This window comes from Microtus pennsylvanicus, chromosome 4 (genome assembly GCF_037038515.1).
Source record: "Microtus pennsylvanicus isolate mMicPen1 chromosome 4, mMicPen1.hap1, whole genome shotgun sequence".
Lineage (NCBI taxonomy): Eukaryota > Metazoa > Chordata > Mammalia > Rodentia > Cricetidae > Microtus > Microtus pennsylvanicus.
The window spans coordinates 24383812-24409622 of NC_134582.1; the positions used below are offsets into that span (position 1 = coordinate 24383812).

Consider the following 25811-nt stretch of genomic DNA (forward strand, 5'->3'; position numbering starts at 1 on the left):
CAGGGAACTGGTAGGCACTTGTGTGGTACAAAGAACCAGACACTGCTGGCAGTGTTAATGCTGTTAGTTTAATGTTGACTGTTAATGAGGACAAATCACTTGGAGAAGAGCATGCAGTATTTGCTTGGTGTGGCCAGCCTTGCACCAAGGCCCCATGCCTTCTAGCTTAGAATAACAGGGTATAGATAGAACACCCCTCACTTTTAGCTGCCACTTGGCTCATTCTAGCAGTACATTATCCTGGATGAGGTGGGACTATAGAGAGTAAAGGTCAAGAGTAGAGACCAGTCCTGGGAGCTTAGGAAGGAGCCATCCTGCCTCAAGAAACCTAGTAGTCTTTGAGCATGGCAGGGAGGCAGGCCCTCTCTGCTTACCTACAGCCTTGGGAGCCTTGTCTTTCTGAGACATAAAGTCAGTCTTTCCATTGAAACACAAGAGAGTTGGGAACAGGATGAAGATAGTGAACTAGGGGTGCATGAATTGGCATAGTAAATACAGGCTAGCACTGTGAAACCCCATTGGCAGTGATGGCCCAGGCTCTGGGAATGGGAGCCTCTGACCTCCCCAAGACCCCTCAGGTTCTGAAGTTTCAGAGCTGGACCAAGCTGAGGACAAAGTTCATATGTTCTCCCCATGTTGCCCGTCTATGGAGGAGGTAGAGCTGGGAAGTTGGGAGCAGCAGCACTCCACTGCCCCACTTTAGCAGAACTGGTAATTGTTGGGCTGTAGCAGGGGCTGGGCAACATCCCCTGGCTCACAGCAGGCCAGGTGCTCACTGGAGCTCTCCTCCTCTGGCTCGCTGCTGCTGCTGCTGCTGCCGCCGCCACCTCTGTCACTGCCGCTGCTGCTGCTGCTGCTGCTTGGCAAGTTAGCATAGTCCTGAGGGGGAAGAAAAGCCAGAGACAGTCAGCTGAGAACTTTGAGGAACAGCCCAGCCTGCTCTAGCCAGCCAGACAGCCATTCCATCCTTCTCACCTGCTCTTTCCTGTCCTGTTGGGCCTGCTCCTGAAGGAGGAAACAGATCTGCTGGAAGGTGGGTCTCCTGGTAGGCTCCAGGTCCCAGCAGGACTGCATGATGCTGTATCTGGAGACAGAACAAAGTTTGCCCATGTCAGGGCATATCACTAGGGAGATATACCTAGTGAAGGACCCCCAAAACTAGTCAGAAGTAAGTTAGGGGCTAGAGGTATGGTCCAGTGGTACAGCACCTATTAGCGTGCTTGAGGCTCCTGAGTTCAGAGTTTAGTATAGAACCTTAATATACTACAGATGGAAGCCTGGAGCCTTCTGGACAAAGACGAGGGCCACATGCTCATCTAACAAACCACCCAAACCCTAGAATCCATTTGCCTCCCTTAGGTGCCTTTGCATACATGTTCTTTGGCGCAAATACAGGCTGGGCCATTTGGTATCCATCCTTCACCAGTTTGTAGAACTTGCTGTTCACCAGGATGCCTGGATAGGGATTCAGTCCTGCAAAGGCCAGGAGTGTATAAGAGACCACCCTTGCTTACCCCTTCCCCGCCCACGTGTATCTCAGGCAGCGTGAAAAGGCCCTATCCCAGCTGTAGTTAGAGCAGAAACTACTCGCATGCCCAGGACTTCCTAGGTGAGGTTTATGCGGTAAGCACGCTTAGGCTTTGGGAACCCATAGCCTTCAGCCCCTCATCACCAAGCACAGAGGGTCCAGCATAGGCTTTGGAAATAGATGGAACAAAGCCTGGATTGCAAATCAGCAAAGAGGTGATGCCACATGACTTGGTAGTACAATTACGGACTCAGCACAAGGGCCCTGTGCCTACTCCCCCGTAAATGGGAGCTAGATGGTGGCTAGCGGCATGACATCTTCAATGGCATTTGGCAGGTGGCATTCTAGATAAAAGCTACTGCCAACCAAGCAGAGGCAAGTGAAGGAAGGACTCAGAAAATGTGCGTTGTGTGGGGTGTCTGGATTGCATACCGGTACTGCTGCGCTGGTTCAAGAGCCCTTGCCAGCCCTTGCTGTGTCTTGGACACCAGGCGTCTTTGAATAGCTTTCATCCACAAGGCTCAAGACACCAGTCGAGGAGCCAAAGAGGAGCTCTAGACTGTGCCAGAAGCAGTCTTAGCAACTCACCAAGTGAGAAAATCTCCCAGAGGAGAATTCCGTAGGACCACACATCACTCTGAACTGTGTAGACGCAATCAAAGATGCTCTCTGGGGCCATCCACTTTACAGGCAGGCGGGCCTGACAAGACAGTCCCATGTCACTAGGGGCCGTGGCTCTCCACAGCCTGCCCAACCAGTCAGTCACATTAGCTCTCAGCACTCACATTGCCCTTGACGACATAGTTGGAATCATTCATGATGTCCCTCGCCAGCCCAAAGTCCCCAATCTTGGCCACGTGTCCACTGGTCAACAGTACGTTTCGAGCTGCTACATCCCGGTGGATGCACTGAGGAAAACACAAGTCAGGAGGGGGAACGTGAGCTCTTGGGTCCCTGATGAGGGAGTAGATGACAGGTTTTGGTAGTCTACTCTCTACTGTTCAAACCTGTGCAGGCCTGAGCTCTGAGAGAATTTCATGTGGCCAGTTTAACATTTAGAAAGCCCTACAGCCCTGTCTCCCACACTCCTTGCCCTCTGAGCAGCAGTAACAACTGGGCGGTTGCTACCTCAGAAGCAATGGTCCCTCTGCTGTGAGCACCGGCCCACATCATTCCTAACACCGACAGCTGCCACCTCTGGACATACAGTACCAGAGCATTTGCATAACACAATAACCTATTAGACCTCCTAAACAGTTCGTGAGAGTACCCATTTTTTGTAGGCACAGACCTTGAGGCTTATGGACTCTGAACTGTCACAGCAAAGAACGGAACCAGCAATCAAACCTTTTCCCCTCAAGTCTGCTCTGGGGGCAGTGGAATGAGCCCTTGAGTTCTGACATCCTTATAGCTCAACCAGCAAGACTTAAGTGCTTCATGAAGAAAAACAGCTGTTACAGTTGTTAAGCTGTTAAGCCTGTTCATGGTCACGTAGGAAAACCAAACAGGCATGCAAAGGCCTGGGGTCAGGCCTCCAGGAGGAGCCTGCCTCAGCACCGTTCCCTCCCACCACCTCCTCTGTAAACTGCCCACTTACTCTCTCACACTCCCACCCCCCACTGCTTCTCCCCGGAAGCCCCCTTCCCCTTTCCTTCTTCCTTCCCACAGTCAAAAGGAAGTTCAGCCTCCCCTCACCCAGACTTACGTTTTTAGAAGCCAGGAAAGCCATGCCCTGAGCCACTTGGCTGGAGAAGTGGAGAAGGTCCCAGAGCTCCAGTGGCCTGCTGGCCTCTTTGTCCAGATCTAGGAAAAGGCATCCAGGCAACCCCGTCACACTTTGCTCCTCCTCAGCCCCAGTCCCCAGCCCCTAGGCCCACCCTGGCCCTGTCCCGATACCTCCTCACCTTGTTCAAAGGAGTCATTTGAAGACGTCGAGACAGGCCTCATCTCCACATAGGTGTCTACGCCCTGACTGGAGAAGCCACTGTCCCTGGATCGGAAAGAGAATTGGGAAGTGATCAATGCCCAGCCCTGCAGAGCCTAGCCCAGGCATTGCCCTCCAGCTGCCCTGTGGACTCCCCAAGTCACTCAGCAGAGGGGAAGGAACCAAAAGGTCAGCCTGAGTGTCCCTCTCTGATAAGGAAGGCCCCATGCCATATTCTACTTAAGCAATCATCGTGCCCTGCTTAGCCATCCCCAGTGCCAGAGACACCCACCCCATCCTGTCATTGGGCTCTGCCTGATGAAGGGCTTTGCTACTGCTAATACCAACGTCTCTCTCCTCAAAGGCAGCCCTGCTGGGATGTGAGTTCATTCCAGGCCCCTTCCTGACCTGATCTCGCCCTACAGTATCTCACCAGCTGGTTTCTCATTAAAAATTACTCCAGGAGGGTGAGTAAAGGCACTTACGGGCTGAGCCCAATCCTAGGGACTCATATGATGGAGAGAGACCCAGCTTATATATCAACACTAAAATAATTGTAAAAAGAAAAAAATTTAAAAATTGTACAGGAAGAGGCCTGGAGAGATGGCTCAGTGTGCTTAGTTGGAGAATCTTGGTTTGGTTCCTGAACCACAGGGGCTCACAGCTGCCTGTAGCCCCAGTTCCAGGGTATCTGGCACCATTCTGACCTCTGTGGGAACCAGAAAAACATACGGTTCTCTCTCTCTCTCTCTCTCTCTCTCTCTCTCTCACACACACACACACACACACACACACACACACACACATTCATACATACTTAAAACCAATTGCTTGGGGGGGGAGGTTAACATTTCTCATGCCCCCTGGCAGCCACTAATAGCATTAAATTTGTCCAAATCTAGAGCAGAGCTTAAACTGGCTTAGGGCATCTGAGCCCCAGGGAGATGTTTTTTTTTGTTGTTGTTGTTGTTTTGTTTGTTTGTTTGTTTGTTTTGTGAAGACTGGGTCTCTGTAGGCTTGGGTGGACAGGCAACACCTAGGGATACCCAGGCTTTCCCTGTGGGTGGTGAGCCGCCTGTAGAAGCACAGCCCTGTCCTGAAGAGCCACTGTTGATGCTAAGCAGCCAGCCAGATCTGGTTTGCCAGCAAGCTATTGCCCATACTCTCAGCCTTCCCGGAAGAGAAACTCGGGTCTCCGTTAGGATCCATCCACGGCACAGTCAGCATCTCCTCGTTCTGGAAACCACACTTCTGTAATAGTGTAACTTGAGTTCCCTAGGTAGGTCCCATTTAGATGCCACTTGCTCCTGAAATGTCCCACTCTAGGGATGCTTTGATTGTCTGTACACTTAAAGAAGGAAGCTAGGGGACCTCCTTCTCCTTTGGCTCCCCTGCCTCAGCAGCAGCCAGGGCCTTCACTATAAGCACAGAGTACACTCCCCTGGTTCTGAGCATGGCCTGATCCCAGTACTGCTGCACTTACAGCCCCACACACCATGACCCAAAACGAGACTCCAACGTAAAAACATAGGTTTAGCTCAGGTTCCCTCTCTGCCCATCATGGGCAACAGGAAACTTGTTTCTTCCTCTCTCTGCTTCCCCATGTGGCTCTGTCCATAACCTCTGGTGGCTTCCGAGAATCACAGAAGACCCCAAGAGATTCAACACTGTTGGCTTACCAGGGGAAACTGAGGCCTGAGTGGACCAGGAACCTCACCACAGGCCAGGCTGTTTTGTTACCTCCATCCAACAACTAATAAACTCTGTTTTCACTTCCCCATGGGGATGTGCAGACAGGTTGGCCACTCGTGAGGGGACTATGTGTCCCACAGCCCCCACAGATATGCTGTGAGACAAACAGGAACAATTGCCCCAAGTCTTCCACGTGAGGGCCTAGGAGAATCTTTCCACACTTGAAGGTGATGGATTCATGAACCAAGCCATCGCCTTCCACATTCCTGGAGCATGCTAAGTGTTCAGAATGGTAAGGCTAAGTTGTTGAATGATAGGAATGTGTTGTAAGAAATCAGAGTTCCTGTAAAGACTGGGGTAGGTACTCCTCATGACACAAACAGGCTGCGTGGGACCCCTTCCCGTCCTGGCCTCCTTTCTGTCCTGCCCTTTGCCAGGGAGATACCTGCGCACGTATTTCTTCTCCAGGTGGATGTTCTTGTAGCCGGAGTCCCCCTCAGGATCCTGACCAGGACTCAGGCTGGGACCCAGCATGGCCTCGGCTTTCCGTCGCAGGAAGTTGAGTAGATCGCCATAGCAACAGTATTCAGTGATGACCAGCACCGGCCCTAAGGCAGCCAGAAGAGGGAGTGAGAGAGATGCACCCCAAGGTTCCACTCCCCAAGTGAACAAGGGCCTCTGAGTTCTAATCCTGCCTCTGGGAGCAAGCTTCTCAGTGTTTTAATAACCTTATTTGGGCTGGAGAGATGGCTCAGAGGTTAAGAGCATTGCCTGCTCTTCCAAAGGTCCTGAGTTCAATTCCCAGCAACCACATGGTGGCTCACAACCATCTGTAATGGGGTTGGGTGCCCTCTTCTGGCCTGCAGGCATACACAGAGACAGAATATTGTATACACAATAAATAAATATTAAAAAATAATAACCTTATTTGTGTAAAGCCACTAAAAAAATTAACAAAACTCTCAAAAAAGCCTAGCCTAGCCTAGCCTAGTCTAATGACGCTTGCTTGTCATCCTGGCCCTTGCAAAGCTAAAACAAGAAGAATGCGAGTTTAGGGGCAGCTTAGGCTACACAGTAAATTCCAAACCAGCTTGGATTAAAATGAGACCGTCTCAAAAAAGGAAACAAGAAAATTTTAGCTCAAAAAGTTTTTTTTGTTTTTCAGAGAATGGCAGTTCAGTACAGGACAACGCTGCTATAATGAAGAGGAGAGAGATGAGTTGGAGTTTGGGGGCATGTACGTCTGGGGTAGGAGCTTTTTAAAAAGTAGATCTAAACCGGGCATGATGCATGCCTTTAATCCTAGCACCCTGCAGGCAGAGGCAGGTGGATCTCTGTAAGTTCGAGGCCAGCCTGGACAATAAAGTGCATTCCAAGACTACACAGAATAACCCTGTCTTGAAAAGTAGAAAACAAAACAAACAAAAAAAGACAACAATGATAGTAAATCTTGAAGGGTGAGGAGAAAGGTAGATTTGGGGCTTCATGATAAAATCCCTATTAAGTGGGCTTAGTGGGGGCTGTACATAGATTTCTGCATCACCCACCCGTGAGCAGCTCCTGCTCTGTCTATGAATCCAGGCTATCAGGGATTTGGAGGCAGGAGTCCTACAGGCACTTAGAGCTCAAGGGGACCTTGAAGCCAGATGTTCAGGCACCCTCAGATACGCAAACCCATGAGTATACCCCTTCCTGCCCAGCTCTCACCTCCATGTGTGCAGGCGCCCAAGAGATTGACTATATTTGCATGCTGTCCCAGGTGACTCATGATCTTCAGTTCTGACATCAGGGCCTCCTTCTCATCAGCATGAGCCGTGGCTGGGAGAAGAAGCACCCGGAGAACCAGAGGGATCAGAATCCAAAAGAAGGAGGAGAAATACAGACATACAAATGGGAGGGAGGGAGAAAGACAGAAGGAGAAAGGGGGGAGAGGAAGGATGCACCTGTTACTGAGCTAATCTGGAGGGGAGGAAGCCAAGCTGTGACAGGGTCATTCCCTGGGTGGCTTCTGTTCACCCTAACTTCCCTTGGGCTCAGTCAGAAGGCCCATTTCTCCTCAAAGGTTGACAAAGACCCTCAGAACCAGGAAACGTAAGGAGGATGGAGCTCAGTCAGGAAGTCAGGTCCCAACTTAAAACCCGCAACAGTTTGAGAGTGCAGACAGCACCTCTTGGGACAGCAGTGCCAGCCCACTCCCCATCCCCCACGCTGCACCTCCTCCGACTCACACTTCAGCATCTTCACAGCCACCTTCAGCACGGCATCTTCTTTGCCCAGACCAAAGGCTGTGGCCTCCACCACCTTCCCAAAGGCGCCAGCTCCGAGTGTCTTACCTATCACAGACACACGGGCTCCTTACTCCTGAGGCCCACTGGGTCCCTGCAGCCCCCATCATCAGCCCCCATCAGCCCTGGGATGGAAGATCCCAGAGTGCTGAGACCACTCTCACCAAACTGCAGGTTGTTCCGGGGAAACTCCCACTTCTCATTGTAGGGCAGCTGGGTGGGGTCGATGAAGGTGTAGTTGTTGCCTTCGTAGCTCTCAATGATCTTCCAGCGCACCTGGTACTTAGGCTTCTGCAGAAAGAAAAGGAGGCATTGCAGGGGGGCTGATGGGCTGGCAGATGGACCTTGCATCTCACCTCCTAAGAGCATGAGAAGACAATGCAGAAGCTCTCAGCCTGTTGTGAGTTAAGAGGGAGAGAGGCATCTTGTGGGCATAGCAGCAAAAGCTAGTCCTGCTGGATTCTGCCTTACTGTGTGCCCTTCCCTTCTCCAAACCTCAGTTTCCTTAGCTGTTCATTCAAACACTTGGATAAGATAATTTCTGGAGGCCTTGATGCCTCTGAATTTGATAATTCCTGGGCCAAAGTGGAGGGTGGACGTTGAGAACTATCCATTCGTTCACGAACCATTCTCTCATCCAAATAGTCTATGTTGGTGGTTTTGTTCTAGGTGCTAGGGACTGGACCAGGGCCTTTTATATGTAGAAGTGCACACTGTACAACTAAGCTATCCTTCTCCAGCCCTACATTTATTTTCAATTGTAATATACAAATATACAGAACGGAAAATGTACCACCCCAAACATTTTCAACTGTACACATCAGTGGCATTAACTGCATTCATGCTGATAGGAAACCAATTTCCAGAACTCCTTTGACCTGTAAAACAAGTTCTGTACCTAGGGAATAGCAGTTTCCCACCACCTCCCCCTTTAGAGCCCCTGGAAGACACAGCTCTACTTCGTCTCGAATCATTTTGTTGCCCTGGGTATTTCATACAGTATTTTCTGTGACTGAGAATCATGCCATCATCACATCTATGCTGAGGTCAGAATTGCTCTTTTCCTAGCCGAATAATACAGCCATGCAGTAAAAGAATACATTTTACTGAGCATTCGTTTCTATCCAGCACGACTGATTCATTATTGAACAAGGCAGACGCTTGATCCCATGGGGCTAGCATTTGCAGGGCCAAGAGAGGCTTTCAACTTAAATACATAGATAGGTATCCTTCAAATAATGCCATGAAAGATGCTCCCATTGGTGCAAATAGTGTCAAGTCTGTTATGGGGTGATCGTCCACTTTCTGATAGGAACTGAGGGTACAGGAAGGAATCCACATACAGTACTGTGTTGGTCAAAAGTTCCTGGCTAGGGAGGTTCTTAACCCTAGTGGGGAATATGCAGTTGTTGTTTTGCTAAATGGATCTGATATGCCTGTCCGTCAGCCTTCTAAACAATTCTGTTTATCCCTGTAGCTCAGCGTTGTTCTTAGCTTTGGGCAGAGGAGCTGCTGGTTGCAATAGTCAGCAGTAACTGCAGAGACTCATGACAAGTCAAAATGCTGAGAGTAACTGACTGTTGACTGCTCAGCTGCAAATGAGACATCTGTGTTCCTCCGAGGCCCAGAGGACACCGTAGAAAAGACAGGAAGAGTAAGGGTGGGGTGAAGTGTTAAGAAGACTGTCTTCCAGGCGTGGGACAGCTAATGGATTCTTGAATTCACAGCAGCTCTGAGTACCTACGTAAGACCTGGACAGTTTGGGCTGCCAACAACCTGTCATGGAGGACAGAGAGGCTCACAAGTGCCGGCTCCCTGAAGAACTTTAGGCAATTACTGGTTATGGGGGTGGAGAGACGTTTTCCTCTGTTGAACAGCCAGCCCATCTCTGTAACTTCTCACCTACGCTTCTGTCAGAAACCCTAACAAAACATATTGGAACACACACACATGCAAACACACAAATATACACACATGCATATGTACACATACATACATAGTCTCTCTCTCTCTCACACACACACACACGCACACACACACACACACACACACACAAATTAAAGTGAAAGAGTTTGGAGAAAGAAAGGGAACCAGCAAGTATGGGAGAGGGGAACGAGAGAGGGTAATGAATATGAAAAAGATTAATAACATCAAGATACATTATGTACGTGTTTGAAAACGTCATATTGAAACTCGCTATCACATATAAGTAATAGGTGCTAACAAATCTCTTAAAACATTTGAAAAATAACATCCTGAAGTCAGCAAAGCAGGGTGATGTGACAGAGAGTGGTGTGACATGAGCCAGGAGAGTCCATGAGGAGCCAGCCTGAGAACTGTCCAGGTAGAGAGTGCACAGATGCTGAAGAGTTTGCATGGGATAAGATCCTGACAAACTCAGCCAGGTGACCAGTGCAGCTCAGGGGATGAGAGGGGAGCTTTTACGCAGGAAGGCCAGGAGGACTGTAAGAAGTGGGCTATCTCCTAACTCTAGGGGAAGGAAGAGGAGGTGAGGCAGAGCCCTCTGACAGAGGGGTGTCCACATATTACACCTTATGCTAGATCCAGTTCCCTCTCAGGATCTCTGTGCCCCCCCCATACATCTAAAATGGGGTCTGGATAGAAGCGGGTGATTGTTTCACCTTCTCCTGGCCCCAGGGCAGCTGTGTGAGGGTACCACATCATGAATTGACCTGAGAAGTGCTGAAGGGAGGTCCCATTTATGGGAAAGTGGAAGCTGGGGTAGTAGTGGAGGACACTGGGTCAACAGACCAACTTGATGTCCAGTCAGGCCTTTGGGACAGGGACTAGGCCGTGGGGAGGACAGAGTCTAGGCCTTGGGTGCTTCAGTGAGAAGAACTAAAAGATGTGTGAGTGTTGGAGGAGGAAGAGTTTCCAGTTGGACATTTGAGACAAAAGTTAGACATAAAGAACACCCGGCTGGTCACGATGGCACACGCTGTAAACCTAACACTTGGGAGATGGAAGCAGGAGGATGGGGTGTTCAAGGCCAGCCTTAGCTACGGAAGGAGTTTGAGGCCTTCCTGAAAGATACAAAGACCCAATCCTCAAACAAACAAACAACAATAACAAATAAAAACAAGCAAACAAAACTCCACCAGTAACAACAAAACATCTGCACATTATGGCTTGAGGAAAGAGTCGGAAAGGAGATTTAGGGAGGAAACTCCCTTGGGCTGAGAGACCCCTCCTGCCCCTTGCATCCTGCATCTCTAGGAGTCTCTGTGGCTGCGACTATTTTTCTCCAAGCCACTTCTGCTTCCCTGTTTTTCTGCAGCTGGGCTGACTCAGCCCTCCCACCTCCGCTAGGGCCTAGCTGGAAGGGATGAAGGCAGTAGAGGGAAGGGTGGGGGAAGGGAGGTGTGGCTGGAAGCTCCCAGGGCTGAATCTATGATTTTAGTGCTGGACCCCCGCCCCCCTGCCAAACTCGGGGATTTCTGCTATCCCAGGGACTTGGGGGGCCATCCTTATAAAAGTGAGTGGCCTGCAAGGTTTCCTCCTATCAGGAGCGGCGCCTGGAAGGCCAACTGCAGGGGCTTCCTAAGCCTTTCCTGGAAGCTGGGCCTGCCTAAATTCTCACTGCGTGTCAATCAGTTTACCAATTGCTCATTCCAGCCCTAAGCCCGGGTCCTCCCTTATCTTCTGACTGAAGAGATGTCTGGGAACGTCAGATCTTGGCCACCCCCTGATCAGGCCCCTGGTTCTGTGGGACTGATATTGAGCCTGGGGAAGGTAGAGACCTGAACACTTCTCACTGGAAGCTCCGCAGACCCTCCTGTCTCAATTTAGGCCTGGTCCCAGCATCTCTCCAATCCTCCATCTGATTCTGCCCTCCCCTCCTCTGCGCCCACCCCTCTCCCTTCCTTTGCCCCTGTCCTCAGGGCCAGCTGACTCCTGCTCTTTCCTCTTCCCCTGTTTCTTCCCGGACTGTTGTGGTTTCTTTTGGTGACAGAAGGTGATGACTCAGCCCTGAGCAGAAGCCACCCTTCCACAGGCCCCTTCTCACCCAGATCTGGGCGACAGAAAGGTCGGGGATAGACAGGTGGCGCCAAGTCACCTGGGCAGAATCTGTGTAGAAGAAAACCGCCTCCTGCCCTGACCCTCAGGGGTGCCTCAGCCAGGGGACACCAAAGGGCGTGTGGAAGAAGGCAGCCTAGCGCTGCAGGTCTCCTGGCCTTAGATTGCTTAAGAAGCAGTTAAATTTCCTGCATGAGACATGAGAAGGTACTTTGAGCAAAATACTCAAAGCATGGTGCTTGCAGAGAGAATGAGCTGATGAGGTGCTCTAGACCCCCATCAGGTGACACCCGACAGCCAAGGCAGAAAGGCCTGAGGGAGCCCGTGGCTCATGGGGTATCAGAGAAAGTTTTTTAGGTTAAAATAAGGAAGAATTTTGTATATCTCCGAGGACTCAATAGCCGTGACAGTGACTAAGCCATGTCTGGGTGGTGAGCAGCACCCAGCAACCACTTTGGCGTGTGGTCAAGGAGATGCCAACTTTAGCCACGCTCCTGTCCCAACGTTCAGGAGCTGGGTCTGCAGCCAACTTCCTCCTTGCACGGAAACACAGGCTCCACCACCAAGTCCTGTCTTTCTTTCACAACCCACCCCGGCTCTATACATACAGGGTAGAGGATCTTGGTGATAACCTGCCATCATGAACCCCAATTTACAGGTAGAAAAAGGAACTTGAACATGTGAACATGCCCATTGCCCGCTGTCCCAGCGGCAGAGCTGGGCAGAGCTAGGCACCTTAAAAGGCAATTTTATACCTTCTTTTATACCTTCTCCTCCCCACCACCTCCACCCCTGATGGTCAAGCATAGGATTATTGCACCGGGAACTTCTTGGTGCTAGCCCATGTTGACACACAGTAGACACCTAATGAACAGCCCTGGTTGCGTGACAGCCTATCAGAACGAGCGAGCGTGAGCAGGGGTCCTCCTCCTCTGGCTCCCTTGGGGGCCCGGCCCAGCTCCACAGCCCAGCTCACCTGCTTGTACTTGTATAGGAGCAGCAGCAACAGTAGCAGCAGTAGAGACATGACAGACATACAGGCTACCACCACCGGCGTGAACAGGTACTCATCGGGGAGCTGCGTTCTGATTTCTTCTGGAAGAGGGGGCAGAGGAGTGGGCAAGTGGAGAGACTGTATTCAGTCCCATCCCTCTGCCAGAGCGTGAAAATTCTCTGTAGCAGGCTGGCTCGGTGGCCAGCTACCACTTGGACGCAAATCCTAGTGTTGGGGCTTTATGGCTTGCACCTGTGGGCAGAGAGGCCTTGGCAGGGAAATCCTCCTCGGGTTTCCTGTGGCTTCCTCCAGGTGCTCTGTGTGACTTTAGCAGCTCAGAGCCAGCTTAGGGCCCCCGGGTCTCCCCTTCCTGACCTCTAATCTTCATGTGGTCAGAAGGACACAGTTCATTTCCACATCCAGCTAGGAGCTTGGGTCCCTTAGGTGATGCGAGATACCAAACTGGGACGCCTCTAAACATTTCAGGTGTGTTGTCCTTCCAAAATGAAGGAAGGAGGGACTTTGCTGCTAGTGGGTGAGGGATAGTGGAAACGAGCCTGGTACAGTTCCAGCATTTGTCACCATGGGGCTTCACTATTTAAAACCGCCACCACCGGCAGTGACACAGCATTCCCGGATAGCAGGGCCCACGGGCCTGTCAACAGCTGCTCAAGGTTAGTGACTGGAGGACCAGTGACATGATTCCTGAGCCAAGCAGAAGCCAAGGATTGAAAGCGTCACCCAGGCCCCGGCACAGTAGCAGTTTAGGGACTCGGGGAGGCTGTGGGCTTCTGAGTGAGACTAGGCCCAGCTGCAGCCTCCAAATCAGCACTGGGCAAACCCTTGGGCAGTGGCCCTGAGTGAGGACTGTGTCTCAGGATCGGGCAGGGCAGACAGCAAGGGGGAGCTGGAGAGGATGGGAGGAAGCATCCCTCTAGCCGTGGACTTGGGATGAACTGTATTTCTTCACTCAAGTCTTTTTTCCCTCACGTGAGTTCGGATGCAAGGAGGAGCCAAAGGCCCAGACTAGTAGACCAGCTTGCTGGTGTCTCTCAGTATCTCTCAGTCTCTCTCGGTCCTCTATAAGTCTCCATCTGGGGTATCTCTGCCTCATTCTTTTTTCCCACTCCCTGATCCTGCCCTTTCCTCTTCAGTCCCCAGTGAGGGATGTTGGACCTCTCCATATCACCATGTCCATGGTCCTGTGGCTCAGGACTAGCCAGGGTGACCCAGAGGTGGAATTCAGGATGACTGGGATCTCCTCCAAGTAGAAATCCCTGGGTTGGGGGTGAGGGGTCAAGTAGTCTCCACATGTTGGATGCCCATGCTGGCTGAGGAGGATGGATTACCTGAAGAGACCGCCCAGAAGGCCTGGGAGCTGTTCCCCACATCGTTGTGGGCCCTGCAAATATAACTTGTGTTGTGTTTCAAGGCCCCAGTCGGCAGCTGGTTCTGAATGGTCACTTTGTGGAAGGGCTCCTGACTTAGGACTTTGGAGGGAACATCACTCCAAACCTGCAAGGCCTGGGCCTCATCACACCTGGAAAGAATAGATTTATGACTCAGAGCTTTGGGGTCTCCCACTCATGGGTACCTCACCCGAATGCTCAGCCTAGGGAGGGGAGTCAAGCCCACTGACCTGTCAGTGTGACCCCTGCACTGTATCCACATCACTCTGGGCTGAGGGAACCCAGAGACATGACAGAGCAGGACATTAGAGTCATTCACAGCCATCCACGAAACACTGACCTCTGGGAGATCTGAGGAAGAGGGGAAGGATGAACGAAGGCAGGATCAGCCTTAGGGGTGAGGTCTCTGTCTCTTGACCACCTGCCCTGAGCCTGCTACCCTCACCCCTCCCAGTATACCCAACCCTGGGCAGCCTCCCTGTCACTCACATTGCAGGGTGAGTTCAAAGGTCACATTGTTCCAGCCTGCCTTGCTATGGACCATGAAGGAGTATTGGCCAGCCTCCAGGGGCTTTACACGGTTCAGGATGAGCGTGGATGTGTAGCTGCAAGACACCCGAGAGACACTACTGTTATAAACTGGTGTCCTGTGAAGTAAAGCGCACCATTTTTTGTTAAAGTTTCAGGGCACAGAGGTCTTGTCTGAGCCAGGTCTTCAGGAGTGTGCCACTGAGACAAGAGAAACCACCTACCCCTGGTCCTTGTCTGTCCTCTCATCTCAGGGTATTCTGTGTTTTCCCCAAAGGTTTATTAGAGATGATGTCCGCAAGGTCCTGGGAGGTATATCACAAGTTTCTTCCTTCTTACCACTGAACTAAGTGTTCACAAGCACCACAACCCCTACTGAGCATCCCTAATGTGCTACCGGGTCCTGGGGATGGTGACAGGGACAAGAGACAGGACTGGTTCTGAGCCGTGTAGCTACAGAAACCAGAGACCAAATTCCACCGTTATCATTTTTGGCTGTGTGACTTTACATAGACATTCAACTGCTGTGGTCTTCTTGACTCAGGGTGATTCAGGGTTTTTGTTTGGTTTGGTTTAATTCACCGGATTGGCTTGAGGGTTGAAGGGATGTGCATTTAGAATGCTGAACACTCATAATAGGCACTTAATTTAATGGTTCTCTTTACTATAGAAAAGTCTAAAAACAACACTAAAGCAAAAAAGTCACCTTTGGTTGTTTCCAGGTAATTTTCTTAGTCTCTAATGGATTGTTTATCCATTATGAGTGTACTTGCTGTTGTGATTTGAGACAGGATCTGATATAGCCCAGGCTAGCCTCTCTAACTTGCTGTGCTGCCTCTAGAGCTGGCCTGGAACCCCCGATTCCTCTGCCTCTGTTGCCCAAGCCCTGAGATAATAGACATCTGCTAATGAATGTCCAGCTAACGAAGGCAGCACTGTTTAGGTAATGAACATGTTTTTAAACAGGGCTGGAGAGCTGACTCACTGGTTTAGAGCACTGTGCTCTTGCAGAGGACCCAGGGTTTGGTTCCCAGCACAGACACGGTGACTCGCAACCATCTATAACTCCAGTGCTACAGGATTTGGCACCCCCTTCTGACCTCTGCAGGCACAAGGTACACAAGTGGTATACAGATATACATACAAGCAAAATATACACATTAAATAAAACGAATATTTAAAATGCAGTTTTAAAGGTATATATATATATATATATATATATATATATATATATATATATATATATTGGTTTTTCTAGACAGGGTTTCTCTGTGGCTTTGGAGCCTGTCCTGAAACTAGCTCTGTAGACCAGGCTGGTCTCGAACTCATAGAGATCCGCCTGCCTCTGCCTCCCGAGTGCTGGGATTAAAGGCGTGCGCCACCACCGCCCGGCTTAAAGGTATATTTTTATATTTTATGTGTATAAGTGTCTTGCCTGCTTGTCTGTGTGTTTATCACATGTGTGTCTGCTGCCCACAGAGGCGAGAAGAGTCCCACAGATCTTATGGAACTTGAGTTACAGACAGTTAGTGCTTATGGATGCTAGAAACGGAACCTGAGTCCTCTGCAAGAGCAGCAAGTGCCCTTTAACCCCTGAGCCATCTCTCCGATGCTAATGGCAGCGAAGTACCACTCCTTGCTTGGACAAAATCTACCATCACTGCTGGACTAAAGTTCACTTCTGGGAAAGGTGTCTCAGGTTGGGGTTGGACTCTGCGGTGGAGTGCTCAGCTAGCAAACTTCAGGCCCTAGGTCAGGAGAGTAAGACCCTCACAGTCACACTTCATTCCGAGACAGGCAGTATCCCTTTACATCGGTGGACACATGACCAACCCAAGATTTAGGAGTAGAACAGAGCCAGCATAGTGGCAGTGGGGGGAACACGCACCCCGAAAATATCCCAGAGCCTGGGGAGAATATACTGAGAGGAGATTTTCAGGATGGTTAATCTTTTAGCAAATGCATGATTGTGTCCCTATGCCCTGACCCCATGTGAACAAGGTAGGTGCTTTGCATGGTTGTTATCTCAAACACATCTTGGGGTGGAAGTCACAGTCACTTCCTACATTTGCACTGGCCATAAAAAGGACAGGAGGTGAAGCTAAGAGGTCCCAAGGGACCTTGAGAACATGTACCTCCAAACAGTAGAGCAGCTCCTGGGAGACAGTATAGAAACTCACGGGGTGACCCAGAGACACAGGGCAGGGACTAGGACAAATGACATAGAGGACTGATACTCTCATAGTCAGGGAAATGAGATAAAGAAGAGGAAGGGGATCTACCCACGGTGGGGCAGCACAGATGGGACAGGACCCAAGCATCCTCATTTCTGGTGGAACCCCCGACACACACACATACACTCACACACATTGTCCGTGGTCTGACAGGCAGTACCTGTATGTGGTGGTCCTTTGGGTGATAAAATCAAGGTTCTGCTGATCTCCAAAGAATGGCCCCAGGTAAGTCCAGTTATAACTCTGGAGGCCAGGGTAGGCATCTACATTGACTGTGAGGGCGAGGCTCTCACCCACAGGTACCTCCTGGAAGAGGCTTTGCTCGGAGGTCAGGTTTAAATAGGCGCTCTCTGGAAATCAACATAGAAGATCTGGGGTTAGTGGGGAGATGGCCCCCTCTTTCTGTCCACTGGACCCTCTACCCTTTGACCTGATCTGAGGGTCTGAGCGCATCTCTGCTCCAAGCTCACAGTTCCCAGCCTCAGCCAGGACTCACCTCTGTCACCTGTATTCCTACTATTGATCCACTCAGTTGTCCAGACCCTTCCAGCCACCCCCACTATCACTCGAGTCTGGACTTATCACCTTGGACCACTTGAGCTTGGACCACTGGGATAGTCTCCTAACTTACTTCCTCCTCTTTCTCTCCCCATAGACGGTCCTCCACAGAGCACCAGAAAGCCCTGTGCTAATCTACTACATCCAAGTCTGATCATGATGCTGCTTTTGCTCAAACCTTCTGTTTCTCACCTCCTCCAAGAAAAAAAGAGGCCTAGGTCCATACATGAGATCTCAGGGCCATTGGACCAACTACCTGCCCAGCTTACCTCTCTGACTCCATGTGGTACCTCTTGTTCACACCACCCCAGCCCTACTGGTAAACTCATTTCCTTGAATATGGCATGCAGACCCATCTTAATGGCACAACAGCTGCTCCATGAACCGGAGCTCTCTCGCCCAAAGTGTCTGAGCTTGCCCTCTGCCCTGCCACCCTCAAGCCTGAATACAGATCTGGTCAAAAGCTAAAATAGTATGCATTTCTTTTTTCCTTTCTTTTTTAAAATTTATTTTTATTTTATATGCATTGGTGTTTTGCCTGCATGTATGTCTGTGTGAGGGCGCTTGAGCCCCTGGAACTGTGGTAATAGACAGTTGTGAGCTGCCATGTGGGCGCTGGGAATTGAACCCAGGTTCTCTGGAAGAGCAGCCAGTGCTCCTAACCACTGAGCCATCTCTCCAGTTCAAGTATGCATTTCTTGCATTTACTGAGTGACCAGTGAATGCCCGAACTGGGAGGCAGATTGGCTAGAGCTCTAGCAGAGGGTTGACATTGCGTGAGTCTGCCTCTCTTCCCTTTACCTGGCAGAGTTCTGAAGAGTTCCCTGTGTGTGTTCTGAGGCCAGTGATTCATGCTTCCCTCCTCTCCTCCTCTCCTCCTCTCCTCCTCCCAACACTTCAGCAGGCCACACTGCTAGACCACACTCAGAGCCCCTTCGCACACTGTAGAACTGCCTTGTTGTGGGGTTCTCTGTCTGTGGAGTGCACTGCTTCCCTCTCAATCGCCAGGCAATGGGAGGGCATCTCACACCCATCCTTCCTCATTCCCATGGTTGGCGTCCTCACCACCTTCTGTAGCTTCCTACATCCACTCTTGTGGCTGCTCCCAGCTCCCCTCTCCCCACCGCCAGGGTGAGTCTTCTACTGTGGTATTTGCTCGCATGCTCCAGCAGTGCGGATCTGACCAGGGCTTCTTCTAGGTTGTCTAAATACAGACATTTACTACTGACCTCCTCATTTTCTTTCAGGGAAAGGAATTGGTAGACATACTATTTGTCAGAGCCAGGTTTGATGACACCCAGGAGTGGGTGCTCCTGACTCCCAGTCCCCTCTGGACCTCAGCTCCCTGCTTTGTAACCTTCAAGACCTCTCAAAAGGGTGGGATGCAAATTCTCCTCACACTCTGTTAAGGCTCCTTTGCTACCTGGCTCCTGCCTCATCTCCCCTCCCCCGGAGCCATCACTCACACCCCACTCGCATCTCTGATATTCTCGGCTGCTTTTGGTATCTCAGAGATGCTTGGGCTCTTTTCCCTTGGGGCTTGCACATGCTGCTCCTTCTTCAAGACATCCCGTTCCCTTCCTTTCTCATTGAGGCCCAATAACTCCACTCTCACGCCTCCTGCCCCAGCTTGTAAGCCCCAGTAAGAGGGAGCGTTGGTGTTTAGAGATATAATGTTCGTGTGTCCACGTGACACAAATATCCCCTGCTCTCAGGAACGAGGAAGCCAGCATGATCTGCTGTAGGGAGCTGCTTTGCTGGGCTCCAATTCCAACCCAGACCAGACCGTGTTACAGTGAAGCACCACCCACTTCTAAGGGCTTGGAGGAAGTGGAGGGTCTAGGAAGTCTCCTAAGATGGGGCTCCAGGACCAAGCCATCCTATCTCCCAACAGCCATGGGCTTCTCCCACTACCTGATGCTCACCCACCACCTGGAAGATCATGGAGGATGTGTGTGTGCCGAAACCATTGCTGGCCACACAGGAGTATTTGCCAGCATCTTGGAAGTCCGCGGCATTGAGGCTGAGGATCTGGACTTTTTTATAACGGTCATTTTGGAAGTCGCCGTCTATGGGGATTTCAAGCTGTAGATAGAAGGAATAGAGGTGACGTACCAAAATTGCTTAGGATCTGAATACAAATTCTCCACCTTTAAAATGATGATCGGCCTGTACTTGGCAAGGGTCTAAACGCTGAGTCTTAAATCCTTCATCTATAAAATGGGATGAATACTGGTCCCCTACCCCTGGGTTAAAATGACAGTGCATAGACTCACAGAGCAAGGGCTCGGGGATGCACCTCACACAGGATGCGCATGGGGTGAGGAATCTAGGAGGCAGCCTTTCCCCGTTCTTCCCTGGGGATCCTCACCTTCCCTCCTACTAAAGCCTTTCTGAAATAGCCAACATAGCTCGTGCCTCTAAGGGAGACAGGAAACCTCATTATGTCGGAAGGAAATGTTCTCTAAGCTGTAGCAAAGGGATAGAGGAATCCCTGAAAGGGACTGGATTGCCACCTCCATCCCCAAGACCTAGCAGCCTGAGCAGCTGCTGCTGGCACAGGGTCTCAGGCCCCTCTTCTCTGTCCTCTGGGCCACAACCATGTCTCCAGCCCAGAAAGCCAGTTTGAGGTGAGGATGCCTCTCAGTGCTGACAAGATCGGCAGACTTCACCATGTCGTCTCCTTTCCCTGGGGACTGACCTTGGTGTCTCCACGTTTGAGAAAAACATCAAATTCGGGCTCCACGTTAGTGGCAGAGCACACAATCTTGGCAGCCTCCCCGCGTATCCGCACCAGCTCCATAGGCTCCAATTGCACATATGGGGGCCCTGAGGGGACTGAGGCCAGAAATACAACCCGTGAACACCTAGACTTACTGGCACTGTGCCCGACACCATGGGATCAGTTACCCTGGTTAGTTAATCACAGTTGGTCTCATGGTCAGAGTCCCACCCAACACACCTCACCCCACTTGCCCTGGAGAGAAATGAGTGATTGAAAGAAGAGAGAGGATTCTCTCTGTCCTCCCCACACCCATGGCTGCCAGCTCTCCTTCCCGCCTCCATGCCCAGGCAGGCATTTTTCATCCTACATACCTTTTTCCACTTTAAGTTGGATGCTGACGGAGAGGGATTCCTTACCATTCACCATAGCTTTGCACTGATAGTCATCGCTGTCAATAAACTTCACCTTGTGGATGATGAACCCTTGCCACGGGGAGAAGGAGTAGGTTGTTCTGCGTGAGACCGGCCTGCCCCTGGTTCGCACTAGAGAGACATGGGACTGCAGTGCGGGGTCGGTGATCAGGCAGGGCAGCACAGCTTCCTGGCCCTCGATCACTGTCACCTTCTGTGCTAGCGAATTCCAGGGCCGGACTGGATCTGAGAAGAGGATTCAAGAGGTGACAACGGAACATTAGTGACAGGAAGCAGAAGCTTGAGCATTTGTTCAAAGTCGTCCTGGAGAAGAACCATACAGAGGGTGTTTCAGGTTGGCTTCTGTACCCTTGGACACTTGCTGCCGTATGATCTCAGACCAAAAAAAAAAAAAATCAACCCCTGTGAACCCCTGGAAAATGGAGGTAATCATAGCATCTACTGCATAGGGTTATTGTGAGGCCTGCCCTAAATTGTAAACACTGGATAAAGTTTGTTCATAGCCAATGCTCAAACTCACAAACTCAGATCTGGCTTACTATGCATGCTAATGCCAGGAGCTAACCCTCCTGCCCAATGCAGGGAATTTGGTATCCTCACCTTTGACATACAAGTGGATGGTAGTACTGCCCCCCAGGGGATCATCCAGCTCAGTACAACGATAGATCCCCGTGTTTTTGAAGGTGGCATTTCTTGTGGTCAGGATGCTTCCGGGAGATTCAGGGTCCAGGGTCCAGTAGGGAGAGATGGGGCCGTCCCATTCCACACTGCCGTTGCCCATACATCTTAGCGTCACCGTTGCACCAGGCTCTACAACCAACACTGGGCCACTGGGCTCGATGACAGGGGCCCCATGACCTAAAGGAGGGTGCAGACAGAAGTGAGGCCTGGGGTATAGCCCTGCTACCCCCCAGTTGAGCTGGACCATGCTCTGGCAGCGAGAGTTCTGGTACTGTGGAGTCTTTATCACCTAACCCTCATTCAGCTCCCAAATCTGTGGACATCTGCCCAGGGAGCCACCTCAAGTGGATGGTGGTACTGCCCCCCCCCAGGGGATCGTCCAGCTCATTACAACAATAGATCCTGGTGTAGACTTTCCCATAGAGCCATGGGGACCCAGCCTTCTGCATCACTTCCCACCCCAGGACAGGACCTCATCAATCCCATGTACAAAGCAAGCTGTGACTGCAGAGCCAAGCCCAGGGCCCCGTTTAAGTGTGACAAGTTTCAAAGAAGCAAATGGAGAAACAGATGGCCAAGTCCTGACTTCCCTCACTTGGGAAAGAAGAGAAGATGTGAGTTCTTAGCCCAGTAGAGAGAAGCTCCACGTGTCTCCTGTTGTGCCCTGTCCTACCACTGCACATCAGGCCCATGCCTTGTGGGGTGACCTGAGGCCATCCATCCTCCTCACTTTGTCCCCTCGCCTACAAATGCAGACAGTGATCACACCTTCCCGGCACGTCAAGTCGTCCAGATGCCGGGAAGTCTTGGCAGCATCACCTGTTGCCAAGTAAAGACTCTGTTTGTCATGTCTATGAATGAAACCTCTGAGGTGCCCACTCTGTTCTCATTTCTCCGGACCTGCCGGGTTTCTTGGTAGCCAATCTCTTTTTAAGGAAAATTTGCTTGAAGGACAAAGGAGAACTTACAACCCTTGTCAGGTCTTAAGGAAGGAGGCTAGCTGCCTCTGTAGTGTCAGCAATTTTCCCAGGCCTGAAATAGGGGTGAAGGAGGGAAGTGAGAACTGATTCACAGCCTCTGAGGGGCCGGCAGGCACTCTGGGCCTGTGTGGGCGGAAACACATTGCTGGCACCAGGCTGGCCCCGGTTTCCGCCCAGCCTATGGCCCCTTCTAGACTGGCGCTCTCACTTCTGCTTCCCTGCCCTCCTGGCCATTGCTGCTCTCCACACAATGAGGGAGTCCTGGAGTCGGGGGTCAGTGTGCTGGGTCTCAGAACACTCTGTGCAAAGAGTGTCTGTGTCACTGTCCTGTTTGCTGACCGCCGCAAGTTAACCCCTCCAACTCCAGCTGTTGATATCGACACAGTGACATGGACACCAGGCCCTCAGAGTATTCCAGTGGTTCCTAAAACCACTCCTCAGAGGGTACCCTCCCCACACCCAAGTGTGAGCCCATAAAAGGAAAGTCTCTCCACGCAAATGATTTCATAGCCTGGTTTAACGTCTGCTCTGATTTCAAACCCACGGGGAAACATGCAGCCTTTATCTGCCCGAGCTTCCGATCAGCCAGATGTAGAATAGAGGAGAGAACACTGCCCTTGCTGATGTAGATTTGTGGCTTTCCTGTGCACTATGACTAGCAGGAAGAGGGACGAGCTATTTCACCCTGGCCTGGGCTCATGCTGACTAGGGCTAGGGACCCTGACTGTCCTTTCCAGATGGGGAAGTTGCTGACCCTCGGGGCTTTGGACTCTCTTCTATCTGATAGAACCAATCCTAGTGTTCACCTGGAAGACAGCAGAGCCCGAGAGGCGTCCTTGAACCCGCCAGATAGTAACTTAAGAGTTTAACCCTTAAGGTCACAGGATTCGACCTTGGGTTCTAAGCCCCTGCTCCTGGCTTATCTCCCCATTGGTTTGGTCGCTTTTCCCTTTCCCTCCCCAGAGCTACTCTGCTCCCCTTATCTTGGTCTCCTGTCTTGACCTCCAGATGTACTCTAGAGGCTTCTGCCTTACTTCTTCCTAGCCCGTTTTCCTGATATTTACGCAGAACAGGGTTGACACTCCACATCCACCGCACGGCTTTCTCACTTCCCGCGGGCATGGTTGGTAGGAAGGGAAGCCCACTCGTCATCTCTCCCTTCCCTTGGATGAGCGCTTGATGGCCACTGACCCTGTGCCTATCCCTTCTTCTATCTCACCCGTCCCCACTCAAATTCTTCCCCTGACCCAAACCTCCTCCTTTTTGTACCTACATACTAGACTCTCACCAGCAGCTCCAGCAGGCACCCCCACAACCTCCTGCCCTCATGACCACCAGCCAAAGAGGAGAGGCCAGTCTCTTTCTCCCTCTAAGTGCTTCAAGACTATTCCTATCTCTTTAGAAGCCCCCATGGTCTCAATCACCAGTAACCTGTTAGGCTAAAAACGTAGGTTTCTCACCGATGTCTCTCACCTTCTCTTCCTCCTGGAGCTGGACATTGAACTGGGACACACACACACACACACACACGCAGTGCACATAAGCAGTCCTCGAGATAAAGCCTGAAGGAGCAGTGACTCAAATCCACAGGACTTTCTGGGGTGAGAAGGTCTTATTCTCAAGAATGTGTGTTTCCTAACGTTTACCACTCACATTCTAATAGGAAAGTGTCAGGACACGAGACAGTGAGACTGGCTGAGCCAGCAAAGAATCTTCAGTGGACTGTTGCGTCACCAGCAGCACCAATTCCCTAGGGACCGGAGTGAACCTGTCCTTCCCCACCAAGTTCCATCCTTTCTCCAAATAAGTAGGTGTCATGAAATATAACATTTGTGCTAGACCAGGTAGAGCCTAGACGAGCTCACCGGGCCACTCTGGGCCATGTATGCCAGTCCTCACCCTTAGCCTGACACCTTCCGAGATGATATTTCGAAGCAGCTTCTGCTGTCCAAAAGTTGAGGGGGGGGGCATCTAGGAAGACAATGGCTGGGGAGACCCTCTCTGGCTTCCCTGGTCCCCCTCTACCATTCTTGCTTGTTTACTCAATAACAAGTTCACGTGTGTTCTCTTCCAACCTCCTCCGAACTCCCCACCCTCAAACCCTGGGCCAGAAAGACCAACCTCTTCTTTTCCACCCTGACCCGTTTACCCAAGCTGTCCAAGAAAGGGCCTTTCTGAACCTTTCTGCCTAACCATGGCTACCTGGGCTGTCCAGCTGGTGGGATCACTCAAGGAAGAACTGCAGAAGCCACTGATCAGTGGGGGACTCCTAAGATTCTCTCAGATAGGCAAGTGTCAGTCGTGCCCAAGACCTCTCAGCATCTGCCTTGAAGGAGTTTCCCAGGTAATTTCCTGCAGGCACAGGAAACATCCGAAAGCTTTGCCCTGAGTTTCACCCGTGCCCACGTTCCCACCTGCCAATGAGGAGTGTGGCTAGCGGCTTCCAAAGTAGCAGGGACACACTGAAGATACACTGTGAGCCAAAGGCTACTACACTCGCCTCCCTCACAGCCCTGGCCAGACTGGTTCCTCCACTCCACTCTCACCTTCTTTTCTCTCCAGATAAAAACAAACATGCGCTCAGGTGCTAGAGCAGACTAGAGCAGATGGAAGCAGAGAGTGGGGGCTCCGAGTGTGGGGCGGCGACGCTCAGGGTCCTTTCGCGGGCCCTCTCTGTAACACCCTCACGAACACCCCCTTTTCTGCTCTTACCATGCCAAACTGTGGCCAGCAGCAGGACCCATGGAGCCCCCAGCTCCATAGTCTCCCCAGGGGCAGCGTAGGCTGATGCAGGTTGGAGGGTCGGCTGAGCGCAGGGCTCCTAGCTGCTAGTTCTGTGCGGATGAGGACAGCTGAGCACACTCTTGTCTGCTGCACTGGGTGTCCGTCTTGTTTTCCCTTTCTTCCTCCTCGTTGGCCTGGTCCTCTTCCCCTTTTTTCTTTTTTTATGAAGCTAGGCTGAAAGGGAACTACAGAGTTTGGAAATATCGGGTCTCAAAAAAAAAAAAAAAACAAAGCATCACTCCTGAGGGAGAGATAGAAGGAGGCAGAATCTGTGCGCAGAACTGAACGAATCCTGCAGGGAAATGTTTAAGTCTGAGGGACTTAAGAAGCCACCTCTAAGAATACTCGGGAGAAGAATCAGGCTCCAGTGCAAGGGTCAGTGAGCACAGATAGGAGTCTCCCAGAAGCCCAGTGAGTCTGCCTGAGACACGCGAGGCTCTAAATGCTTCTCGCCTTTCTCATTTGCCTTCCAGGTTGAAGGCATCAAGATAAGGACCACTGAGGAACTGGGTTTCTATGGTATCCAGTCTCTACAGAAGTGACTGGAAGTTTCCATCACTTGTCCTAAACCAAAGTCAACCTGGGTTCTAGAAACAGCAAGCCCTGCAGACAGATGACCCCATGATGAGATTGTCCTCGCTTAGTGGTAGTGGTCGCCCTATGAGAAGAAATGAGGCTGTCCCTAAGTAGGAACCAAGTTGTCCACTGAAGCTATTAAGCCAAGAAAGACCCCTCGGGGGCCGATTGGTAGAATGCAAACAGAGACGCTGTCAACCCGACAGCACAGTGCCTTTAGCAGGACCTCTTGCCCCCACACCAGGTCTTCTTGTATTTAAACCTTGACCCTTTCCCAGAAGACAGGCCCACAGTTGCTTAAATTCCTTCACTGCCTTCAACTATCGCCTTTTCTATTCAAATTCTAGGTCAAGTGGTCAGACCCTGATTTGTTGAAATTTGTCCTGATTATCTAGGATATCATGAACTCATATTTGCTGACGCTCAATCCCTAACATCTTTGTG

General features: G+C 51.0%; 1 protein-coding gene across 2 annotated transcripts; it reads right to left on the reverse strand.

Moving 5' to 3' along the window:
- Positions 1-46: 46 nt before the first annotated feature.
- Positions 47-25204, reverse strand: Csf1r (colony stimulating factor 1 receptor). Of its 2 annotated transcripts, none has more exons than XM_075968539.1 (21): positions 24720-25204; positions 20947-21204; positions 20287-20571; positions 19892-20028; positions 19116-19275; positions 16793-16982; positions 14360-14475; positions 14101-14221; positions 13811-14001; positions 12444-12562; positions 7594-7720; positions 7373-7477; positions 6852-6962; positions 5590-5752; positions 3433-3518; positions 3234-3331; positions 2314-2436; positions 2117-2228; positions 1374-1473; positions 976-1084; positions 47-879 (listed from the first exon to the last, which is right to left on the reverse strand). In XM_075968539.1, the coding sequence occupies exons 1-21, from the start codon at positions 24766-24768 to the stop codon at positions 700-702; spliced, it is 2940 nt and encodes a 979-aa protein (XP_075824654.1). In that variant the 5' UTR covers positions 24769-25204; the 3' UTR covers positions 47-699. The 2 variants fall into 2 exon arrangements, with proteins under 2 accessions (XP_075824654.1, XP_075824655.1); XM_075968540.1 differs by having other exon boundaries at positions 12444-12559; positions 24720-24904.
- Positions 25205-25811: the final 607 nt, after the last annotated feature.